We start from the raw sequence: 25,758 nt of genomic DNA, 5'->3' as shown, positions 1-25,758 counted from the left end.
CACTATAGATGTAGAAAGCCTTTGAAAAACTTCCATCTTACGTGTAAATTATTTTGCAAAATCTCTTCATGTTTGCCAGATCTCACCTTCCACTCAGGAGAGAAGCCAAATCATGTAAGTCCAAGTTCACTTTCCTCAAGAGACAGGAAGTTAGTCTCTGAAATTCATTATGCTAAGAGGCAATACAAACTAGAGGAACTGGGAAACAGGATAAGCTTCAAATTCTAACACAGCTTCAAGGAGGCTGGGATGCAAACAAACAAGGGCTGTGGGCAGCCACACTAAGACCTCTCCTGGCAGGATACCTTGCAGGAGCCCTGAGAGCCACCGCACCGTGGGCCTGTGCAGGGACAGCCAGTTCAAGCAGCCTCTGAGGGCCTTAGCCTTCTTCTCTACAACTGCTCAGTACTTTTTTACACTGAAAGGGGGTCCCTGGTAGTTCTTCTCAACCTCCAAAAAATTCACACAGGAACCCTTCAGCCACTCTCCTTGGCAACTGAGTGAGTCCACCTCCCTGCTGCCTCCACAGCAAGCAGCAGCATCCACCACTCCCAACACCTGGGTGGACCACCAGGCCAAGGTGCCAGAGGAGGACAGGCAGCTGCTGGGAGCCCACACACAGCCAAGCTTTTTGTTTCTATTGAGTATCTGCTACATGCAAAGCAAAGAAGGAATAAGGAACAAAGATTGCTTGTGTGATGAGCAAGTTCCAAGAGATAGTCAGATAACAGGGGTCACTGGGGTATGTGCCCTGCTACTCTTCTGGCTAAATTACTCATGACCACATGGAATTGTTGCCTTTTCCCCGCAATGACTACTGAAAGCTTGCCCTTTTGAAAATAAGGCTTTTAGCTCTTTCTTGACCACTCAGGTAGTTTATAAATTTTTAAAATATCCACAGGCAGTCTTTGCTTTACACAGTTCCAGCATGCATGAATTTCAGTTATCACTCCTTAAATAACACCAGCCCTCCAATAACATAGTTCAAATTTAGGTTGTCACAGTAATTGCATAAAGTATGCACTTTTGTGGCTAGCTCTTCAGTCCACAAATCACTATATAAATAACAGATGTGCATCATCATCATCAGTGACCAATCACATCACTCCTTTCAAAATATGTCAATGACTGCTCACTGCATATCTGTTATTCAGGTCACACACAGACAGCAAACTGTGCAGCTGTGTTGCTTTTTGTCTCCCAGTGATAAAGTCATATAATATTTCACAAAAATGGATAATCAAAAAAGGGTATTGGCCAACAAAGATGAAACTGCAGTAAAGAATGGAAAATGATAAAGCTGAAGGTACAATTTGAATTGAATATAAATGGGGTTATAGAAGAAAGAGCTGCTTGTGGGATGCTGACACTGCTGAGACACTGTAGATATGCAGCCAGGAAGGGAATGAAGGAACTTATCAGTGTAAGTTAGGGAAGAAGGTGTAACAAAGATGTCCCAGAATTGAAGCCAGCAAAAGCCTCACATTAAAGGAATTCTAGGGAATATTTCATGACATTGAAAGCACAAAAGATGAAATGTTAGACGGTGATCCCAACTTAGAGTATGACAGCTCCCCAAGGCATAGAAAAGATGCTAGCTCCTTAACATGTATATAACAAGTATATTACATGTATATAACAAGTTCAAACTACTCTTGACACGTTTTTCATAAGTAATTATCAATGTATCAAATGTTTTAAATTACAATGTATTAAGTACATGTGGGTTTTACTACCTTTTTCATGTTATATGTATAACTGAGTATGAGTTTTTATGTTTCGACAAAATTATTATTAGAGACAGGGTTTTGCTCTGTCACCCAGGCTGGAGTGCAGTGGCATGATCATGGCTCACTACAGCCTTCACCTCCTGCAATCCTCCCACCTCACCTTCCCAAGCAGCTGAGACTACAGGTATGCACCACCATGCCCAGCTAATTCTTAATTTTTTTGTAGAGGTGGGGGTCTCACTATGTTGCCAGACTGGTCTCAAACTCCTGGCCTCAAATGATGTTCCCACCTTATCCTCCCAAAATGTTGGGATTCAGGCATGAACTACCGTGCCCAGCCTGACAAAAATTTTTAAAGACGATGGAACAATTGTAAAATTGACCAATGATTATTCAGATCACTTTGTTTGGTTTCAGTTTGCATGCTTGCTTTTACAGTTCCATACTACTGTGCAAAGAACAGATGACCTGTAATATAATAGGTTCATTTTATGACTCCTGTTGGCTCAGGATGTATGAAATTATTGAGTATAAGGGAAAAATCCAGTGGTTATAGAATTCTTGCTATCATTATTACTATTTCAATGTTTTGACCAAATTTATAAACACAATCCTTTAAATATTTAAAACACCTTGTTAGCCAGACTATTATACTTTAGGACACAGGTAAGGTGATCCAAATACTCTGTTTCCCCACCAGATAAACCTAAAAGACGTGAGATATAGTACTTTGTTCTGTGTTCAGACCTCAGCTCAGAGCAGAGACAGAGAGATGGATAGACTATTACGATGGGATAAGCAATGAATTGGAAACAGCTCCGTTCCTAGTCAGATCCTGATTTGCTTCGTGTGCTTTTAGCTTGCTTATTATCTTGGGCCTAAATATATGATGCTGTTTCCAGCACAAACCTCCAGGCAAACCAGCTTAAGTATCTTTCTACTCCACTCTCAATGCCATTGTGGCTCCTGCCTCATTAAAACAGACAGGGTCAGGGGCTTCCGTTCAGATGTAAGATGGAACCCGGCCCAGTAACAGTGCAGAAGAATAAACAAATATACAAAGATGTTCCTTGTTCCTGCTTCATGGGAATATGAATATTAACAGGATATGTTTGTAAACACATCTTAAACTCTTCAGAGCAGTGCTGTGAAACAGAACTTTCTACAGTGATGGAAATGATCTGTATCTGTGCTGTCCAATGTGGTGGCCACTAGCCATATGTGAGTACTGAGCCCCTGAAGTGTGGCTAGTGCCACCAAGAAACCTATATTTTAATTTTATTGAACTTTAAATAATTTAAATAGTTCCATATGATTAATGGCTAGCATAACAGACAGAAGCTTTAGAAAAAAGGTACCAAATTAATCTTTGGTAATTTGTTTCTAGAAGACAGCACGAAATGCATCAATTTTGTGAAGGTACCACAGGTTTACCTTGTGAACCACTCAACACCAGGCCTAGCTCAGCACAGACCGCAGCACATGTGACCTCATAGTCATGGCCTGTCAAAATGGCCCGAGGAGCAGCAGTCTCACCTTTAGGAAAAAACAGATAAAAAGAACAAATCAATTCAAGTTCATGCAGATTAAATAATCAACAACTTGCTCCTAATTCCCATCATGCCTATTTAATTTATAGTTTGGGAATTTGTCCAGCAATCCTACTTTAGGACTCGATCCAAGTTATATACTATAGTTTGATTATGAGGACCACATCCTGCTAAAATGTCAAGTAACCTTTATGTGATTACCAAGCAACAATGGTTAAAAACTCAGGGTTAAATATAACAAAATCTGCATTCCAAAATGCCTCATAAAAAATTAGCCCCTCAATTAGATGTTTTATGGTCAGATGACTATAAAATTAGGAACTTTGGCTCAATTTACATTTCAGAGAAAGGCCTTGCCCCTCCCTCTTCCCTCCTTATCCTCTGTGGACCGCTGAAACCCATCATAATGAAGATAGTCTGAACTAGACTTCCACTACCTCCACAGGAATTCTGCAGCCCCTCTCTTAAATACCTATTCTCTCTACTAAGCTTATGTATTTTTCTGATGTATGAATTTCATGGGTATATTTCTCTGTAGTTCATTCAAAGAACCAAAAATAATAATTAAAAAAAACCTTAAAAAAACCAAACCCTTACAGATAAGTCTACAGATAGTGACTGAAAATGAGGGGCAGTGGGTGGAGAAGGGGGGACAGAGGAGGAGTATCCAAAAAACGGCAGATGTTGCCGAATACTTTCACAAGTAGAAAGAACAAGTCATACTGTATGTCTGTCCCAGACTAAAAAGAAAAAGTACGGTTGGTTGGTTGGTTGGTTGGTTGGCTGGTTGGTTGGTTGGCTGGTTGGCTGGTTGGTTGGTTGGCTGGTTAATAAGGAACCCACCATGACTAAATAAAACAGTAATGGCCTTGATTTGTTGATTGGTTCATGCCAAGCCACAAGGATAAACCGGATTCCATGTCTAGCCTGAAGAATACAATTTGAAAACTAAAGGAATCCTCTACTTTTATAGTCTCTAAAGGTAAAGACACAAAAAGTCTTTCCAAGTGGAGAGCAGGATTCTATTAGCATTCTTGATTTCTTGATTTGGATTTGTTTTATAGTATGCTTGATAACTAACACTGTGTAATCCAGAAGAGACAAATGTGCCCACAGAGTAGGTGGCTACCAGCAGCTGTGGAACTCTGTGGAAGAGAATTGCTTGTATCTTAACCCCAGACAGCTGACTATCCTTGGAGCAGTCAGCCACTCAGAGGGAAGACGTCCAGCAGCTCAGAAAAAACCCACTGAAAACCTACTGTACTTGGAATGCTGCCGTCAAAAAACTAACCTGGCTTCCAAAGTGGGGGTTCTTCCAGTAGGTCACTGGGTTATTTGAAATTTTATGCAAAATGTATCTACATGCCTGTTTTTCTAGGTAGCAGGGGAGGAAAACAAGTTTTACTGAATGGACAGAGGTCCATGACCAAGAAAAGCTGAGAGGCTTCTACCCTGAAGAGAGGTTTAGTCTCTGCTTGTAGCCCCACTTCACCTGGAGCCAGCAGTCACTTCAGGTCTAGCCTTCCACACGACAGTTCCAATGCATGTACCAGAGTACATAATACAGGGCCATGTCCCCGCAGTGTCCTTCAAGGCTTTGGTGACTGTAGGTAATTCTGAGTGGGACTTAAGTTGAAGGGATGTCACACAGAACTCTGCACCACACTGGCAGTGCTACGTGCAGCCAGCTGCTGGACCTGGCCTACAGACTTAGTGATAAAGTGAGACCGAAAGTGACATACGAAGAGGCAAGGGGATAGGCAGAACAAGGGGCTTCGTTTCATTTGATTCCAAGTTTTAAAACTTTTCTGGGAGGCAAACCTACCTTAATTAGAAAGTTTTCTTGACATTTCCCAAGCCACAAAGAATTTGTCACAAGAGCAATTTTGTTTCTTACAAAGTCCAGAAATTTGGGAAAATTTTAAAGAAATAAAGCAAATAATGTAAGTCAATCTGAACTACTTAAGATTCTGTTAGGGTCCACAAATTTTAGGAATAAGTATACTGTTTTAAAAAATTATTGGCCAGGTGCAGTGGCTCATGCCTGTAATCCCAGCACTTTGGGAGGCCAAGGCGGGCAGATCACCTGAGATTAGGAGTTTGAGACCAGTCTGGCCAACATGGTGAAACCCTGCCTCTACTAAAAATACAAAAAATTAGTTTGGTGTGGTGGTGTGTGCCTCTAATCCCAGTTACTCGGGAGGCTGAGGTAGGAGAATCGCTTGAACCTGGGTAGAGGTTGCAGTGAGCCGAGATTGTGCCACTGCACTCCAGCCTGGGTGACAGAGCAAGACTCCATCTCAAAAAAATAATAAAATAAGAAGTTATCAATACTTTAGCCCTGATTCTTGATTTCCCTTTTCCCCAGAAGGCTGTACATTCCACAAAAATACCATACAATGTTGTTTCTGAAATTACTGTCTAATTAGATCCATTGGCAACTTTTTTTTTTTTTTTTTTTTTTTTTAAACCAGCAATTAAAATCATTAAGATCTAAGGGAATATATTTTTGGTGTAATTGTTGGTTTTTTTTTGTTGTTGTTTTTATAAGTTACCATTTCATGGATGGTGAAATTTGTGTTTTAACTTGAATTGTCTTGGAATTCCTCAGTGAAAAGTGAAGGTTTGAAGGAAAACTGATGTCAAATGAAGGCATTCTAAGTATAAGACAAAGTAAACAAAGGACAGATAGATAATGGTGGTCCCAGAGGACAACGTCACTTAAGCACATCAGTGCTAACTTATTGTTTTCTCAGAAGCATGGTGGAAGAAGGGAGAGGATTGCTGTCAATTTTCTTTCTTTCTTTAATGTAAAAGAGTTGAAATACTGAGAGTTTTCTACGACTATAAAGTTAAGAGTTTAGGAAGCCTCGTGATTAACCCCAGAAGGTGGGTTAAGATGCAAGCATAATTTTTTTTTGTAAACTCATAAGATTTTTATCATCATGCTTTGCTTACAAAATACTAGTTTCCAATAATCCAAACTTTATTAAATCATTTTTCACTCCACAAATCAGAACACACACACATGCAGAGTAATTTCAAAACTGAAAAAGAATTTCTTCTTTCCCTAGGGCCTGATCTCTAAATAAGGAACTGTTCAGTGCTAGGACTTTGGCTTCAAAGTTTGGCAAAATGTTTGCTAATCCCGGAAGCAGGTTAGACAGTTCAGGAAATACAAAAAAAAAAAAAGAGAGAGAGAGAAAGAAAACCAAATTAAAAGCATAAGGGTAGACTTATGATCATTAGGTTCTCAGGTAACTGGTTTCACAGTCACTGGATTTCCAGTAAAAAAGACAGTGCTACTTAACTTTCCTCACCTATAGGAAATGTACATTACTGGCCTCTATAAACCCACATACAACAATATAAGGAGAGATATCATGTCATTCCTCTAAGAAAAGCTGTTTCCAATCTTCTTTAAAGATTGTATTCCCTTTATTATCTGCTGTACAGATTGAGCATTCTTTACATTTTCTACTTATCAAAAAGTACATTCAAAATAAATACCTACTATTTGATTTTTATAAGTTTTATAATAAAGAGCTTGAAATAGTTACACTTCAGTATAGCAAATATATGATATGGGATTTAAATCAAACAGGTCAAAACTGTTTAAGTTCAATGGACATTTTGGGAACCACTTGTAATGAAATTACTGAGAGTAGTGGAGATAATCGGAGGCAGAGCAGAGGCTTTACATGTGGCTCACAGAATCTTTTTATGTCTCTGTAGTTACACTGTATACATCATCCTGGATCACAGCAGAGCCCAAGTGACGACATCCCACAGAAAGGAAAGGCAAAATCCCTCCATATCTATGTACATTTCTGTTTGGAAAGCCTAGAAACAAAATCTTGGAACCATATAACTCATTCTCACTGCAGTCTTCTCAGAAATCTGCCCCTCCCAACTACTTGTCAGTCACGTAGATTTTAATACCCAGCAAGAAATAATCAGCTCAAACAAGATGATTCTGGCCATATATTACTTTTCAAAGATGCCAAAGCTATCAATAATCTCTCATTGCAGTCTCTAAACCGAATGAAGAGCAAAAAAAAAAAAAAAGTCTTCTCAAAAATATCAAGTTAATTCTTTTGATAAAAATTTGCAATAGTTAAAGGATACAAAAAGTCTTTACCTTTGCTTTCTGAGATAGTAGGATCTACCAAAGGCTAGACCATAAAGCAGAACAGATTCCCTTAAGAACCTTTTAAAGTCTTACTGCTTGAAAAATTGTCATGGCCTTCAGTAATGCTGAGAGAAAAATTTATCTTGCTGCTAGTTTAAGGGACTACACTTCAAACTCTTCTTAAAGAAAAATAAAAAGAGAAAGAGGACAGACTTCTAGGACTGCTTTGAAAAGCTTGAGCAATTACTTCAAAGGAAAGGGTGTCTTTGTCCGGAGAGCAGGTTTATGACTACTGATGCAAATCCTAACCAAAGGCTGAAAAGGATACTGAGTGCATCTTTATGGTTGGCCTTAAAGGAAGATGAACAAGTCAAATGAGATTAAAGACAGCCCAAATTCTGCTGCAAATACCAGGGCACATCAGGTTTTACAGAGGCACTTCTCTCAGTACATAATACTAGATATCAATACCAACTTACAGAGACAATTATAACAACCTAACTTGCATTCAAGCAACACAAGATCTCTGTAATGACCACTTAGCATTTATACTGGACTTATGTTTTAAAACATTAGGTGAAATATTTTAACACCACTAGGCAGAATAGCAAATGCTTTTATTAGTTGTGTTTCTCTGGTGCCCTCACAACATTAAGTATATTTATCAAACAGACTGCGAACCACTTAAAATTACACCTGAAAGAAGAGAAGAGGAAAGAGGAATTTCTCTAGTATCTTGCTTATAAATATTCAGTGAGAAGAATATTTCATAAGGTCTATATCCATTAGGGAAAAGAGGTGACAATCCAGGTAAAAATAGATCCGACATGTATTTCTGGCAAACTTGTAGTTACTTTTTAAAAAGTGAATAAAGTTCTCGGTGTTTTGGCGTCATCTCCTTACTCTTATGAAAATTAGATCACTTTGAAATGCAGTATAAAGTTTTCACTTGTAGGTTAAATACGTTGTTGTTAGCACAGTGAATTCTCTTCATTCCATTTTCTCAATACCATCTATTATGAATGAAGCGGGATTAAACATTTTCCTATTCTTAGTTTTATAAAACTAAAATTATTTCTTCCAATTAATACTTAGTTTAGATGACTCCTGGCTGAGCCAGAAAATAACATATCCCATTTGTTCGTCCATTCATTCCTTCACTCCTTCATTCACTTAATAATATTTATTGAGTTTGTATTCTTAATATGTGTGAGGTACTATGGAATAAGGAAAGGAGTAAAACATGGCCTTTTATTTAAGAATAACTTGATTTTAAAGGATCATTGGATCTGGTTTTGTCAACAGTACTATAAACCTACAAATTATAATTATAAATATCTATGCTTGTAAAGGTCAACATAATAGTACTGAAGTCCATACCACTTGTAACTAATTTTGAATGCAAAATCAATATTTAACAATAATTAACATGCTTAAAGACATAATTTTCCTCATTAGTAAAAATGTATCACCTGAACTTTTATAGAGGAAAATCAAAATATAAAACCTGGCTTTATTAAAAAAAAGGAATAATTTCAATAGAAAACAAATTAAGAAATAAAATATATTTGTTTAAAAAGCCCAAATACATAATGAACTTATTAGGCATATACATTATAGATAAAAAACAAAAATGTATTATACAATATATGCCAGTCATTTCCTAAAGACGGATACCTCTATTTTACATGTGCCTTTTGGACCATTTAGTTACAATTGATTACTACAAAACATTCATGTGAAAACTGAATACTAAGCTTTCTCCTGTGGCTCACCATAATGGTAAATCCAGAAAGGAAATGGCTTTGCTAAAGCGGAAGTGAGGTTAAATATTTTTTGAACCTTTTCTATTAACTTCCTAGTTTTACAAGGGAAATTATACTGCATTTTAATTATGCTTAGAAAAATGACTTGAAATTTGTTCTATACATTTCATCTTCACCAAACTTTTCCCTTCCCCTATTCATCATGGTCTCTTTGGTGAAAAATCATAATTTGATTAGACATATAGACTACAGATGACAAGCCATAGCTGCATTTAGAGTACAACCACCATCAGACGGGAAATTTTAGTAGCATCTTCTTGTAAATAATATTAGAAGTATTAATGCAAGACAAGATAATGTTGGTACAAAGAAAACGGTAAGTCCTTGGTATGTAACATTTCTCCTCCTCTCTCTCTGATACATAATAAATGACTGTAACATGGGAATCACCCTCTAAGTCCATGGTTGACCCTTGAACAACATAGGTTTGAACGATATGGGTCCACTCATATGTAGATTTTCTTCTGCCTCTGCCATTTGAGACAGCAAGACCAGCCCTCTGCTTCCTCAGTCTACTCAGTGTGAAAGACAACCAGGAAGAAGACCTTTATGATGATCTACTTCTACTTCATGAATAGTAAATATATTTTCTCCTTGTGATTTTCTTAATAACATTTTCTTTTCTCTAGTTTACTTTATTATAAGAACACAGTATATGATACATATAACATACTTTAACCAACTTTATGTTATCAGTAAGGCTTCCAAGTCAACAGTAAGCTATCAGTAGTTAAGTTTCTGGGGAGTCAAAAGTTATATGCATGTTTCTGACTGTGTGGAATGTGGGCACCCCTGACTCCTGTGTTGTTCAAAAGTCAACTGTACATTAGAAAATGGGTTTATATGAGTGTGTACCTACAATTATGTACTTAAAGTATACCCCTTAAATGTGTATTTGAAAAATACAAAATCCTACCATGACATGTATTGTCATAAGAACTCAGTATAATGCAGTTGTCTTTTTATGTCTCTTGCAAATACTAAGAATGCTTTAGTGATAGGATTGCATCAAATTCTCTATAGCTGATATTCTAATTAAGTTTATAGTTTAGATAACTCTGACCTAGACTGCCTGAGTTCAAATCTAGGCTCCAGCACTTGCTAGCTATGTGAGCTCCCTTGGGCAAGTTTCCATAATTCTAGTAAGAAGATCCTAAAAGCGTCAAGGCCCAGGGCAGAAAGTAAAGGCATATTTATAATTTCTCCATGCCTCATCTATAAGTCAAGGATAATAACAGTAGATACCACACAGCGCTACTGTGAAGATTAATGAATTAATGTGTAAAGCGCTCAGGATGGTGCCTGGCATGTAGTGAGCACCCATTAGTATCATCTGTAAGTAGTAGTAGCAGCACGCCAGGCATAGTCGCTTATGCCTGTAATCCCAGCACTTTGGGAGGCCGAGGCGGGTGGATCACGAGGTCAGGAGATCGAGACCATCCTGGCCAACATGGTGAAACCCCATCTCTATAAAAATACAAAAAAATCAGCTGGGCGTGGTGGCGCCCGCATGTAGTCCCAACTATTTGGGAGGCTAAGGCAGGAGAATCGCTTGAACCTGGGAGGTGGAGGTTGCAGTGAGCCAAGATCTCACCACTGCACTCCAGCCTGGTGACAGAGCAAGACTCTGTCTCTTACAAAAAAAAAAAAATAGTAGTAGTAGCAATAGAATGATCCCTTTTTTCACTCTCTGTTATAAACACTCCTTTCATTGAAAGTATATCTGATCCTATGCTGCATAAAAGCTAATTAGAGATGGTTCTCTCCTTGATGATTCATATAAATTCTAATACAGCTACTAATATGTGGCAGCCTAGAGGCTAAGAGTGGGGAGTTAAGGTACAGTACAGTAATTAGGTACATTCCCCAAATTAAAATATTTATTACTATTTTTTTTAGACAGGGTCTCACTCTGTTGCCCAGGCTGGAGTGCAATGGTGCGACCACAGATCGCTGCAGCCTAGACCTCCCTGGGCTGAGGTGATCCTCCCACTTCAGCCTCCCGAGTAGCTGGGACTACAGGCACCACACCCAGCTAATTCTTTTTACTTCTTGTACAGACAGCGTCTCCCTATGCTGCCCATGCTGGTTTTGAACTCTTGGGCTCAAACAATACCCTTGTCTCGGTCTCCCAAAATGCTAGGATTACAGGCATGAGCCACTGTGCCTAGCCTAAAGTATCTTTATTGTCTCTGATTATCAAGGTATTACATGCTCATTATAAAACATTCAGATACTTTAGTAAATTATAATGAAGAAAATGAAAAATTGCTTCCAAATTCACTACCTATAAATAAATGTTGCTAATATTTGTGATCATTTCATACTTTTTCTATGAATATATGTACATAGAATACAAGGGTATACACATACAGGCATAGGTACTTATGTTATACATGTAGCTTGGTGATCTTTTACACTTAGCAGTACAAAGAGTGTATCCCTCCATGTCAATATTACAAATTTGTATATCTTTGTTAATGCCTGTACAGGACTTCATTACATGGACATATCATTACTATACTTAACTAATGTGCTTCTTTTTTCCTACTTGCTTGAGACTTCATTTGTTGCCTTCCCATGGAGGGGCTTGGTCTTTGGTTCTAGGTAAGCTATGGCTACTGTAGCTGCATATGAGTGTCTGGTAACATAAACATGGTAAAATTCTACCCGCCAAAAAGAAAACAGGTAGAAAATTTGCTGAAGTGAAATCTTATTCAGATTTGCTGAAATGCAACATTGAGTCTGATTTTTATGAATATAAATTAAAACTGAAAGTTGGTTTTATCTGTTTATCCTAAATACCCAAATTATTTAAAATTATTTATAATACATTCTCCTTAATATTTTACCTTCTTTTGTTAAAAAAAACGTAAGTAAGGGACTCTAAAAACTATAGAGGAATTTCATATCTTTAGCTATTAAACACTCCTGACCCCACTCACCCCAAGGAAATAAGGCAATCTCTCAGTTGTGCAAAGTTACAAGCTACAAGAATGAAAGCTTAAAAAGCTCAACAGTCATGTAGCCTTAAGCCACAAAAGGCATTAACAATTCAGAGAATTTTTTTCCTATATAAACACTTCAAATCCAAAATCTGAAGTCTTATCAAACACATTCATTTTCTCACTTAAATGTGAAAAAAATTACTTTAGAAAAATTAGCAGATAAATGATATGTAATGATATATAATGACTCTGTTAAAAGATCAAGAAAATCAATTTTTAAAAATTTGTTAACACTTACAAACTTCTGCTCTGTAAAGCCATATAAATGAGCATAGCACATAAAAATTGAGGTAACTAGAAAAAATAGGGTTTAACTGTTGCTTTGTAAAAAAAAAAAAAAATCAGGGCCGGGCGCGGTGGCTCAAGCCTGTAATCCCAGCACTTTGGGAGGCCGAGACGGGCGGATCACAAGGTCAGGAGATCGAGACCATCCTGGCTAACATGGTGAAACCCCGTCTCTACTAAAAATACAAAAAACTAGCCGGGCGAGGTGGCAGGCGCCTGTAGTCCCAGCTACTTGGGAGGCTGAGGCAGGAGAATGGCGTGAACCCGGGAGGCGGAGCTTGCAGTGAGCTGAGACCCGGCCACTGCACTCCAGCCTGGGCGACAGAGCGAGACTCCGTCTCAAAAAAAAAAAAAAAAAAATCAGATTTAAATATTGAATTTCACATAAAAATGGTTATCTTTTCATAAATTATCAGTAATATCTAGAGTAAAATGTGAGCTACATAGGCACAAAGCTGCCGTAGAATTTCTCTTACGAAGTGAGCGTTTCTGCAAGGTAGTAAAGTCAGTCTACTATGTTGTTCCAGGAAGCCTTAATTAAGTGCATCCTTGGTAGTTCTACCAATAATGTCATGGACCCCCCTTCCCCCACACAGATTCTGCAATATTTTAAAAGCAGAAGAATCCTACATTTAGTTGACTAGAAGGAATTTTTACTTTCTTAGACTAATTCCAACTATTGTTTGAAATTAAATTTCCCATGTGAGCATAAAGTGTCAAGACAACTTTCTTTGGCATGGCACTATTAAAACGGTCTACATATGAAGATACTCAGTTTCAATCTGAGGGTATAAATCAGTTCTTCTGTTCTCATATTTATATGGCTATAACCTATGGGCTGAATGGTACAGTCATTTTTCTCTGCAACCAAACAAGGTAAATAAATGTGATATATTGGCATATCACCCCGCCACTCTGCATATGGTGCACATTAAGGTTGTATTCATTTGCCATATGAATATAATTCCTTTTTACCACATCTACTATTAGTTACAAGCAGTAAATACAGAGTTGTTTTGCTGGAACTTGAGGGCCTGCATTACATCATGGAGCACTAAACATCCTGGACCTTCTGGAGAATTTCATAGATATACTTTTAATGTCACCTGAACTTGAACACTGCCAACATACCATTTGAAAACCTTCTTGATAAATGCTTCAAGGAAAAAATAAAAACACAGGGTAGTTGTAGTGTGACAGTACATTCTAAATGCAGGCCCAGAAGGGAAGGTCTTGATGAGACACACACAAGAACTCTTGTTCCTGACAAAGGATCAGATCAAGAGTCATACCCAGGTATAAAATGGTTTCTTGTTCCAAGCATTACCTTCTTATTCAGAATCTAGTGAACATAAGGAACCTAAATTTAAAATACCATCCAAATAACTTCCTCAACTGTAACTTATTGAAGAGCTGTGATCAAGAAGCTAGCAGTTTATTTCTGAAGAGCTGTGATCAAGAAACTAACAGTTTATTTCATCACAGACTGTGGTACTTTGTTTCATTAGGCAAATACTGTGCTTACTTTTTCCTTACACAAAATATTTATTGTACAGTTGCAAATCCAGGTTAGGGTGGGGTAAAAGGAGTAAAGTGATTTCTTTTTAAGAACTCATATGGTTCAACACAAATGTACATACCTTGACATTTGTGACCCTTAAATAATAGATCACAGGCAATTAAAAACAAAGTACACCTGTCTTAACCAAGTACCAATTTTCATGTTTCCCAACATTAAGTCCCCAAATGCATCCAGCAGATGGTGCTCTAGGACACCTACTTACAGAGAGTAATATTGTTTATATTACATCCACCTATATTTTGGCAAGACAAAGAATAAGAATTTATTAGTAGCTTCAGTAAAACATACTAGGCTTCACAATAAAAAGGACATAATTCCTAAATATGCGTACAAAAATATGCATACACATAAGCACGTGCACAGAGGCAGCCAGTAAATAATTCACACCTGGACATGTTATGATACTACTTTTCTTACAGACTTGATGAGTAGTCTATGTGTATCAGTAGTATTTATAGTCACATGGCAAGATCATTCTAAATTCATTAAAAAAAATTTAGAATGCCTTAAAGTTAGAATTCATTTTTAATTATAGCAGGAATGTCTCATTAGGGTGATACTAGTAAAATTAACAACAGTAGGATTTACGGTAATGACTTACGTGATTGATGAGCGTATAACAAAATGAAGTTTTAGACAGAGAAAAAGCAGGGCAGCTATGGCATACAGTACTTTAAAAAACAGCTCTGTGGTCTGTTAGTGCTAGCCTTATGGTTAATAAAACCTTCTTTCTAATTAACGGTGCTGAAATATTCTTGAAGAACAGAATCTTGTTGTTATGAAGAAAAGTTGTTTTTTTTTTTTTCAGTAGACGCCAATCTCATAAAGGAAAAAGCTGACATAGATTAGCATGTCTGATTGCAATGAGGAAAAGAAAAAAAATGCCACCTTTCAATCAAATGAAAACCAGAATGTGAGAATGGAAAATGCGAGTATTACTGAAATACTACACACACAAATCTATGCAACACCCTCACAGTCAGCAACCATTTGCTTCTGAAGCTGATCGAATGTGGCTTTAAAAGATATTATTCAGATATCTAAAAATACCTAGTAAACATGTAATTTTTAAAATCCAAGTTTATGAATATAAAATAGTGAATAAATAATAACTGTTTTGTATATATTCATCTTGCTTATATAAATAAGATCGTATGAAAGTTTAAAGTATTTATTTATCAATGGAATGCACTAGGGAACATTTTCTCCAAAATTTGAAAATGTGCAGTCTGGAGAGCATTATTCTGAAGGCCAAATAACTATCTCAGGAAAAGAACTTTGGTGACAAGGCTCAGTCCTAAAACACAGAGTACTAGGACAAGGAGAGAGAGATGCCATGCTTTCATGTACAAAACATCTTTCAGTGAAATATTCTTGGTTAATTTCATTTTTTAAATCCCTAATTAAATGGAATCCTATATTAATTTTTCTTCTCATTGAGAAAACTGCATTTTACAGGAGATAACTATTACAAAACAATAGAGTCAAAGATGAAGAACTATCTGGTATACAGGAAAATAAGCCTTTTGCTATGTAGTATAGGCAGGTTTCATAAAACATTTACACTTTTTAAAGCCCCAAATTGTAGTATTTATAGGTTTTACACTTGATCTTAGCCAAAAGGCCAAGAAGTGATGTATTTATAGGTTTTATCCAGCTTTACCTAGCCCGATTTTGCCAAAGCAGTATGTATATTAATATTAGATAATATATTTTTTAAACATTATCATACAGCTATCAACTTTACATATAACATCAATATTAGATTTGGAAAAAACAGTGTATGTAGGCTTATGACCCTAGAAAGTAAAATGACTACCTATTCTTATTATTTTTTAAATAAAAAAACTCTGAAGTAGACCTATAAAATGCAGAAAAAGCAATAACCTGGTTTTCTTTTATGTATTTTCCCTTCAAGAAAGAAAAAGTCTACAATAAAAAATGTAAAGTTGAGGTATTAATGTGCATTTATAGAACATATTGCAATTATATGTATATACACGCTTCACCACTTCTTAAAGGTCATTTACATTGTATCTAAGAGGTACAATATAGGAATACGCATAACCTAAAACCCTTCATCTGAAAAGCTCTGACTTCAGCAGCTGCATCGTGGAACCATCAATGAGCCAGAGGCTTATAAAATCCGAACCAGCTTGCGTGAAACTGTTTGAAACAGTTTATACACGGTAACAATGTCTTTGTTTTTGTCATTTTCTTTTGAAAAGCGCAGACTGCATTTTCCATTTTTCTATTCTAATGCGTGTAAATTCTCATTATAAGAAAAAGTGCCTATTTGTCTTTCTCCTGGATTCATCTTTCAAAGCTGAAGCAAAATTAAATCGAGGCATCAGACATTATACAGGGGCTTGAAAGGATAAGGTTCACTTTGAGAAAGGTAATTTAATTCAGTCATGATACATTACAATTTTCTAAAATTTTTATTAGATGTGCTGTTATATTATTCTTTTATTGTTTTTCTTTTCATTGCTAGCATTACTAGGAGGTAATGTCCACCATACTGCAGACAATGAGAGGGTACAGATGAAGTACACTATGAAAAATATAACATTATAATATTTACTCTAATGCCAACGAGATGGTGTTTTGTGGTGATTTATTTGCTCTAATCATCCTGTGCTTCTGATAACACCTTAACTCAGTTCTGTTGTTGCTTTCATTTTACAGACAAGACAGAAGGACCACAGCAATGCTTGGAACTTAGATTTTTTTTTTTTTACTACAAACCCCAGGATTTGTTCAGTCCTACTTAATTCATTTTTTAAAGGTCATGCATGTAAAAACAATCTCTAGGTTGAGTTACAAAGTATTTAAACATATGAAAATATATTTAAATGAATACATACATCATGATATATATCATACTTTCTTCCTTCTCGAAAAGCTGAAAATTCGTAACTTTAAGGTATACTTAAATTTCTGAAATGCAACAGCAATTACATACAAGTGTAGCTAATAAGTCTTTTAGCTGCTTCTTAGAATACACATTGGTAATGACAGTGTATAACATACAGAACATGATTAAGTAAAATAAAACAAGAAACCAAGAACACAAATATCTATGTGTGTTTAGATTTCTATATGTGCATGAAATATCTTACATTTTTAAGGCAAGGAAAAGTTCTTAAATATTTTGAGATAAATAGCAAAATGGTAGATTTATTATCTATTTTAAATCTACATTTGCCTGAGATGAGTGAATCTCGGTAACTGGATTTACAGAAACAGGAAAAAAGAAATTGAAAGTAGTCACTTATTCTAAGAGGCCAGAAAGGAAGAAGGACCAGAATATTGTGTTCATGATGAAAAGAACATGGTACTTTTCAAAAGAATATGAAAAACAAAATCCCTGAAATTTACATCTTTATAATTTCTATTGTAATCATATAGAGATGTTTGTATAAATGTGAAATGCATGTACACCTACTCCCTGACATATACAGACACTACAATTTGATCACAAAGTCTGTATTATCAATAGCATCACAGCCTTAAAATTATTTCTCATATCCTATTTGCGTAGGAAATTATCCCTTTTTTGATTAAAATAGGAAATATCTGTTAGATGTTCATTGAATAAGAACTGTGTTTACTACATCAAAGTCTATAATGTACATAATAAGAAACAGCTTTGAAAAATACTTCACATATACTTCTTTTAACACTATACTAGCATTTGACTAAATGTTTTGAAAAAAAGGTTCATTTTCATACAAATATTATACATTTAAGCAAAGCTTTGAGAAGTCAATCCAAAATATGATGGCCTTAAACATATTTAGGCCATTTCACAATCTGGGGTGGAGTGACAGAGCAAGGACCGAGTATTCAGGTAAAGTCATCAGGAAGAACGTGGTCCTTCCTTAACCAAACACATTGCAACTTGCTTTAAATTAAGAAACTGTAAATATTTAAGAGCAGTTAAAATGCTCTACCTTCTGAAGTAAAAATCTAAAGCTATTCTTGCAGGAATTCTACAGTGTTGTCATAATCATTTTAATTAAATTCTCATTTTTCAGGTGGTCCCTTTAATTGTTTTTTCCTACTTCTTAATGTGTTTTTCTAAAGCCATTTCTTTTCTGCAGCTGTGTGCGATTGGTTTTAATGGTAGCTGCTTCCTTTTTTGCCTTCTGTGAATTACAATTTTAAATGGTTACACATTTTTTGTTTTACTGCCTTCAGCATAGTTTCATAAAGATGTTTAAGGCTGTTGGTGAACATTTTCATTTCCCATCTGAAAAACCAAGAGCCAATTTGAGTATTCCATATTGGCCTTTTATGACCTGTTTTATCTTTTAAATACGTAAATGAAAGCGTAATTTTATAAAGACTAGTTTGTTTCTCTGAAATTATAATTTTTATTTTGTTCTTTTAAAATATGAATTCAATAAACAAGGTAATATGTGATTGCTCTTTTATGCTGTATCTTCATGAATAAAAAACTATTTTATTTGGTGACAGCTATTTCCAATGAACTAGAATTTTTGGATCATGAGAATAGCCTATAATATGAAACATAAGATTTCATGCTTGGATTTTAATTATCAATGGTCACAAAATGTTGATAATGAGGCTATCTGGATCGTTCTTAAATTATAACTAATAAATTAAAAATACTTGATAATCCTGTTTCACTTTTACCATAACAAAAAGGTAACTTTGCTGCAAAATGTTATTCTCTACATTCTTATAAAAGTTTACTTTAAAAATGAATCATACTTACTGCCTGGGTTATCTCCAATCCCACTGCATTTTCCATTCCAATACCACAGCAAAAGAGTTGCATCACGTGACCCTGAGAGAATGTAGCAATTTCCCCCAATATATGAATCAGAACGAGCGAGGCAAGTGACGACATCCCAATGGCCAAACACCACTTGGATCAATTTTCCTGTAATGCAAAACAATTTTCTTTAAAATTGCTATTAAAAAAATAAAAATTCTGGTGAACAGATAACTTGTAAAACAACAAAGCTATATGAACTCTGATTGTCATAGTTCAGATTTTATAATAATTTGACATGGTCCAACCTAACAGTTTTCTTTGCATGCTAACAAGAACAACAAAAAAATAAATTGAAAAGTGCTAACATTTTTGAAAGGCATGTGTTAAAACTATTTCAACAAATAATACTTGAGGACCATGGCACTGTATCATTACAAATGGCTTCTATATATTACAAATGTATCATGTTTACTAATTAAAGCAGGCCCAGGAGAACCCTTTTGGAACCATTTTAACACTTTCTTGGTAACTCTATATGATTCAAAATAAAACTTAGTTGCCTTTCTGTAAAAGTACTTATAATTTAGATGTCACTAATAAAAACCTGTCTCTGAATTACTGAAGATTTAACATATTTCTTGTTTTAAGTGATCTATACAAAGACAATATAAGTCACTTTGGAGAGCTTCTACCTTTTCAAATCAGGCTTATATGGAAATTATGATGAAAGAACTAATATATTGTAATTGCAATTTCAGCCAGGTGATTCTTTGTCTTAATTGTCTGATGAAAATTCCTTGAGGGTGCAATCAAGACGGTAATGATTGGGGACAATGGAGAGAAACCCAGTAAACTTACTATATATCTAAGCCTTCAAACACAGAACAGTTGTTCATGTAAAGGTGTCAGAAAAACAGTAAAGCCCTCACCCTTTAAGAATCTTTGTTTACCAGGTACGGTGGTAATAATTCACACAAACTTGTCTAAAGAATTAAGTATCTATGACAACACCCCCATTCCATCTTTAGAGTTTCCAGCTAACATATTTGCTTTGAAATGTCTACAGAGTCTACAGATGAATGTCATACAATGTCTACCCTTAATATTCAGCATGGCTTTTTTTTAAATAAGTTTTTATATTTTGATTATAATTCCGACGTTCAAGGAAAAAAAGGCTACTAAGCTGAAAATTAAATATGCCTAAATAGTTTATGTATTTAACCTGGAATACACTGTAAACTTCTTAAATGGTTAAGGTCTCAAGTACTGGCATATCAAGTGTATTTAACTTTCCAAGATAATAAATATAATATTTACATTAAATTTTTAAAATTGTTGATTTTAATAAACCTAAGGCTTATTATGAAGGCTGAAAATTTAGAAATAAAATTCTGAAATATTATCTAAATCAGATGGAAAAGTCAAATATATGTTTTCATTCATGAGTGGCAGTCTTGCATATAGCCTACTTCTAATAAATTTAAAATCAGATTCATTTCAATCTCAAGTTGCAAAACTAATATAGTACTTTTTTTCTCCTGTGATTAAGGGAGAGCAGACTTCAAAGCAAGTGTCTCTAACTGCTAAACGTTCAAGATGTTCACTTTTGAATTTCTTCAACCTTTTAAGTTGACACCAAAACATTTCATTAAAAAATAAGCTTATATCAATAAATAAAGAAGAATTCAAGACTTTCAAGAATTTAAAAAAATGAAGAGCAAATTAAATATGAAATATGTAATAATTTTTACTTCATTTCCAATTTACATGACAAACAGAATGTGGAGGTTCAGTGGTAAATTGGCGAGGATCAGAGTACAGGCAGGCCTTACATAGGATAAGACAAAAAAGTTAGGTAGCTGAAAGCAGTCTTATTAATAACTAGAAAAATCAAAGGTTAAATCCATGTATTTTAACTACTGAAAGAAACTGAATATATCATATAGTGATGTGATCATAGAGAATATATATGACTTCTGCTTTAGCCTATGCCTAAATGCTGAGAGCACATAAAATATAGGTGTGATTTAAATAGATTACGTACGGGCAGGCTTATTTCAGATTTGAAACCCAACACAGTGGGTTGTAGGAGTGAGGATGAGTGAAATAACTAACCAGGTATTTGAGGTAGACGACACAGAGGAAACCCAGGTGTTCTTCATGCAGCAGGAGGCTTGCAAAGAACAGCTATTCACTTGGTAACTTAATTTCCAACTCATGTGAGGACAAACGGAAAAAATTTAGCTGTAAAGATGGGATGGATTAAATATAGGGGCAGAATTTTACAAGAGTCACATGTTAATTCTCATGAGTTGAAGTCACTGCTCTGTTTCTCCAATGTCAGTGTAAGGAAACATGCATTCAGTCACGGTGTTTCCTTTTTAAAATTTTTAGTGTTTTGATTGTTTTCCAAAAAGTTATCACAATTAATTTTCATTCAACAAATACCAAGCACCTATTAAGTGCCCAGCATTAGGCCTTCTTACCTGTATACAGTGGTGAACAAACAGACATGGTCCCTGCCCTCATAGCCTTTACAGTCTTGTGGGACAGACAGTCATTAAACCCAAACAGGTATATAATTATGAATAGGGATAAGTATTATAAAAGAAAAGAACAAGGTTGGATTAATGACAATAATGAGAGAACAAATTTACACTGGGTGTTAGGGAAGATCTAAATGAGAGAGTGACATTTAACCAGTTACATCTAAAGGGTTTTATATGTTAACACAAATTAACTTTATTCTTTACAATTTATACTGTGGGCTTAACTCTGGAACACATTATTTTTTTAAGTTTACTTTTTCCTGTTCTGGCAGCCTTCCTCGGCAATATTTGTTATTGCTCGAAGGTTGAGGTTCACTCCTCCTAAATAAATCACAGCATATAAATACCTGCTGCTCTTTTTGGTAAATTATTTTCTGATAATCTCATAAATGTTCCTCAACCTTTATTTTTTGTTTCCTTTAATACCAGTCCACCTCTCCACACACTAATATCAAATATTACCACAAGCACTAGAATATCCCTTTTTTGACAGAACAAATTTTCTAGTTAATGTTTTATTTGACAGCTGTGCTACAAATAAAAAAATTCAAGCTCAGGACTCTGCACCACTGAATCTAAAATGTGGCCTGAAAATAATTCCGACTGCCAGGGGAAGGTTTTATTGTTGCCTCTGCTGTTCTGGTTGTGACCCGAAAACATGATTTACGTTTAAAGAATTTCCTGTTACAACCCATGTTTCTCCTCCCTCCCCGCCAATCTAATAAGGATTTTTTTTTTTTTTTTTTTGGCTTGTGTGCTAAAATATAATTGAATGGAACACTTGTGTTAGCTTTGCCATTATATATTACTGATCATACGATTTTCCCTTGATTCTCTGCTAAACTTAAGAAAAAATATTTAATATTCCTGTTTTCATAAAAACACAGACACATATTTACCCTAACTGAAATTATTTTGAATAAAACTAGCATCAGAGTTTTTATACAAGATATTAAGAAAGACACCAGGACTATCATTTGAGATTTTTTTTCTACAACTTTTCTGGTAAGTATAAATATTTTTATTTCACAAGTTAAGTCACTGAAATGAAGTTTAAAGCTATTCCTTATTTGTACGTTTTATACAACAAACGCACACAGTTTTAAAGACAGTACATTAGAAGGTATTTTGAAAGAGGGAAAAGAATGACATCAGGTTTATTAAGTCTAATGTAACATGGCAGACATACTAGAAACTTAGTGTTACAAAGTATAGCATTTTCCGAAAAAAATCAGTGACTGACTGGTAACACCTGGATGAGACAACATGGTATGATCACAAAGTGTGCTATATTTCAAATTAAAAGAGCTAGGTCCAAGGCCCACTTCTGTCACTATTAGCTATATAAATTTCAACAAGTTACATAATCTCTCTAAACCTTAGTTTTATCATCTGAAAAATGGGGATAAGACACCTGTCTACTTCACAGGATTATTGTGAGACTGAAACAGTGGTATGTGAAAGAATTTTATAAATTCTATAAAATTGTGTGAATGTAGGATTTTAATTATTAGTATTATATGAAAGTGAAGTTAGCTTTACTTTACAAATATTAATATTGTCTTTAAAAAACAATAATACAGAATGTCAACAAACTAAAAACACTCAAATGTCAAAACCAAAGATTGACATGGTTTATGATTCCATTTATATGACATTCTGAAAAAGGCACAACTAAAGATGAGGAATAGATTAGTTGTTGCCAGGAGGTTGAGGGTGGGGTAAAAAGCTGACTTCTAGTAGGTGGCATAGGGTATTTGGGGGTACTCTGCACCTTGATTGTGGTGGTGGTGAATTACTCTATGGTTTTCACTGTAAACCAAAAAGAGTGGTTTACAGTTCTGTTAGTTGTATTTTACAGTGTAAAATTCATTTTCATGTTTAAAAATTTATTTTAATCACTTAAAAAATATGTGGAAAAACAATATGAAGTCCAAAAGAATATTTGAGAAAATCTCCAGGAGTTTAAGACCACCCTGGACAACAGAGTGAGACCCCTGTCTCTATAAAAATTAAAAAAAGAAAAAAAAATAGCATTTTCTTTTTTTTGTGCCTGTGGTCCCACCTACTTGGGAGGCCGACGCAGGAGGATCACCTGAGCCCAGGAGTTTGAGGCTGCAGTGAGCCGTAACTGTGCCACTGTACTCCAACTGTTGCTTACACTGTCTCCAACTGTGTCTTTAAGCAGTAAACAAAGACATGTCCAAGACACCAAGAGGAGTGTTTAGGTTCAATGGTAATCCACCCCATAGACTTAAACATCTAGTAAAAGCCCAAATAATCAGAAAGGCCTGAATGGTGATGTTTTCTTTCCTATACCTACAGAATAAAGATGGAAACTATAAGAAAACCACATCATCAATTCCATATAACAAACAATAAAGATAAAAAAGATGTTCAAGAACAACCTCCTTGAATAACCAAAAATTAAGTGCTCTATAAACTATATGAAAGCAGGAGTATGGACTCAAACATTTTATAAAGATTATTAACAAGACTGAAAGATGATTTACCATAAAGCACTCAAATAACTAGAAGTTTTAATTTAAAAGATTTTTCAATTCCTACAACATTAAATAAAGATATATGTAAGCCTTTGTTTCAGTTGAAATATCTAATTTCACAGTATACAGTCATGAACTTTATAACAGCTTTTTGGTCAACGATGGACCACATATATGATGGTGGTCCCATGATATTATAATGAAGCTGAAAAATTCCTGTCACCTAGTGACATCAGAGCTGTGGTAACATTGTAGTGCAACGCATCACTAACGTTTGTAGTGATGCTGGTATAAAAGGACTTATTGCACTGCCATATAAAGATACAGCACATTAATAAATAACTGTTACTGGTTTATGTACTTATTATCCAATACTTTTTATTGTTAAAGTATCCTCTTTCTACGTATAAAAAGTTGACTCTAAAATAGGCACAGGCAAACCCTTCAGGAGGTATTCCAAAAGGCACTGTTATCATAGGAGATGAAAGCTCCACGCATGTTCTTGCCCCTGAAGACCTTCCAGTGGGACAAGAATGTGGAGGTGGAAGACAGTGATATTGATGATCCTGACCCTATGGAGGCCTAGCCTAATTTATACGTTTTTGTCTTAGTTTTCTAAAAATTTTTTAAAATAGCAAAAAAGCGATACAATAAGGATATATAGAAAATATTTTTGTACAGCTGTACAATGTGTTTTAAGCTATGTGTTATTACAAGAGTTGAAAAGTTTAAAATCATTAAAAAGTTTATAAAGTAAAAAAGTTTCGGTAAGGCAATTATTACTAAAGAAAAAATTCTAAAAACAAATTTAGTGTAGTCTAAGTGTACAGAGTTTTATAAAGTCTACAGTAGTGTACAGTCATGTCCTAGGCCTTCACATGCACTCACCGCTCACTCACTGACACCCTGCGCAACTTCCAGTCCTGCAAGCTCCATTCATGGGAAGTGCCCTACATGGGTATGCCAGTTTTTATCTTTTATTACTATTATTTTTTACTTGCGGAAGACAATGGAATGGTTTTTATCTCTTATACCATATTTTTACCGTACCTTTTCCATTTTTAGATGTGTTTAAACACACAGATACTTACCATTGTGTTACAGTTGCCTACAGTACCCCGTATAGTAGTATGCTGTACAGATTTGCAGCCTAGGAGCAATAGGTGACCCCACATAGCCTAGGTGTATTTTGGGATAGCCCGTCTAGTTTTTGTAAGTATACTCTATGATGTTGCACAATGATAAAATCCTCTAACAATGCATTTATCGGAATGTATGCCTGTTGTTAAGAAACACGACTGTGTATCAATTAGCTCTAATGAATTACTATCTCATTTTCATTATTTTAAATATTAAACTATATATTTACTATAACTTTATTTCATCCTCTAACAATTTCTAAAATATTTTAAGGGACACCATTAAATTTCTCAATGTTTCTCAATTTCTTATATGCAAACATTTATAAACATTTACTCAGCCACATCTCCTATCGTAACACTGAGCTCAGCTTGGTTTGTCCCTTAGGGAGATGCATGTAAATGAATACATAGACTTAAAATTTTTATATTTTAACAAGAGCTCCTGTCACACATAAAATCAATAGTCAGCTACTTTTCTTCATGACAGTGTAGATTTCAGCAAGATTCTATCCAGAATTGGGTGGAGGCAAGATATCTACTGCCAAGAGTTAGACTTAATGAGTCTTTCAAGTAAGAAAAAGAAAATCCTTTAAATAATACAAAAGTGAGAAAATACACTTCCATGTATGTGCACTTGCCATAAGATTATGCATATACTCATGCATGGTATTTACATACCAGGATTTGCCTTCAAAATGAATCA

At 35.2% G+C, this 25,758-nt stretch overlaps 3 protein-coding genes and 1 pseudogene across 9 annotated transcripts in view; 2 read left to right on the top strand and 2 right to left on the bottom strand.

The window, feature by feature from the left end:
* Nucleotides 1-25,758, top strand: part of RPS3A (ribosomal protein S3A) — a 1,130,248-nt gene that overhangs the window by 310,093 nt on the left and 794,397 nt on the right. The gene's annotated exons all lie outside the window — the stretch shown is intronic.
* LRBA (LPS responsive beige-like anchor protein) overlaps nucleotides 1-25,758 on the bottom strand; it is a 758,453-nt gene that overhangs the window by 17,896 nt on the left and 714,799 nt on the right. For all 5 annotated transcript variants that reach the window (XM_050791167.1, XM_050791166.1, XM_050791168.1 and 2 more), the window contains 2 exons: nucleotides 18,858-19,025; nucleotides 3,165-3,266 (listed from right to left, as the gene is read on the bottom strand). In XM_050791167.1, the coding sequence (XP_050647124.1) occupies nucleotides 3,165-3,266; nucleotides 18,858-19,025 (270 nt within the window). The remainder of the gene's footprint in view (nucleotides 1-3,164; nucleotides 3,267-18,857; nucleotides 19,026-25,758) is intronic.
* MAB21L2 (mab-21 like 2) overlaps nucleotides 1-25,758 on the top strand; it is a 501,930-nt gene that overhangs the window by 205,249 nt on the left and 270,923 nt on the right. The gene's annotated exons all lie outside the window — the stretch shown is intronic.
* Nucleotides 15,620-15,749, bottom strand: LOC126955915 (uncharacterized; annotated as a pseudogene).

Source organism: Macaca thibetana, chromosome 5 (assembly GCF_024542745.1).
Source record: "Macaca thibetana thibetana isolate TM-01 chromosome 5, ASM2454274v1, whole genome shotgun sequence".
Classification (NCBI taxonomy): Eukaryota; Metazoa; Chordata; class Mammalia; order Primates; family Cercopithecidae; genus Macaca; species Macaca thibetana.
This window is presented reverse-complemented; position numbering and strand designations above follow the sequence as displayed.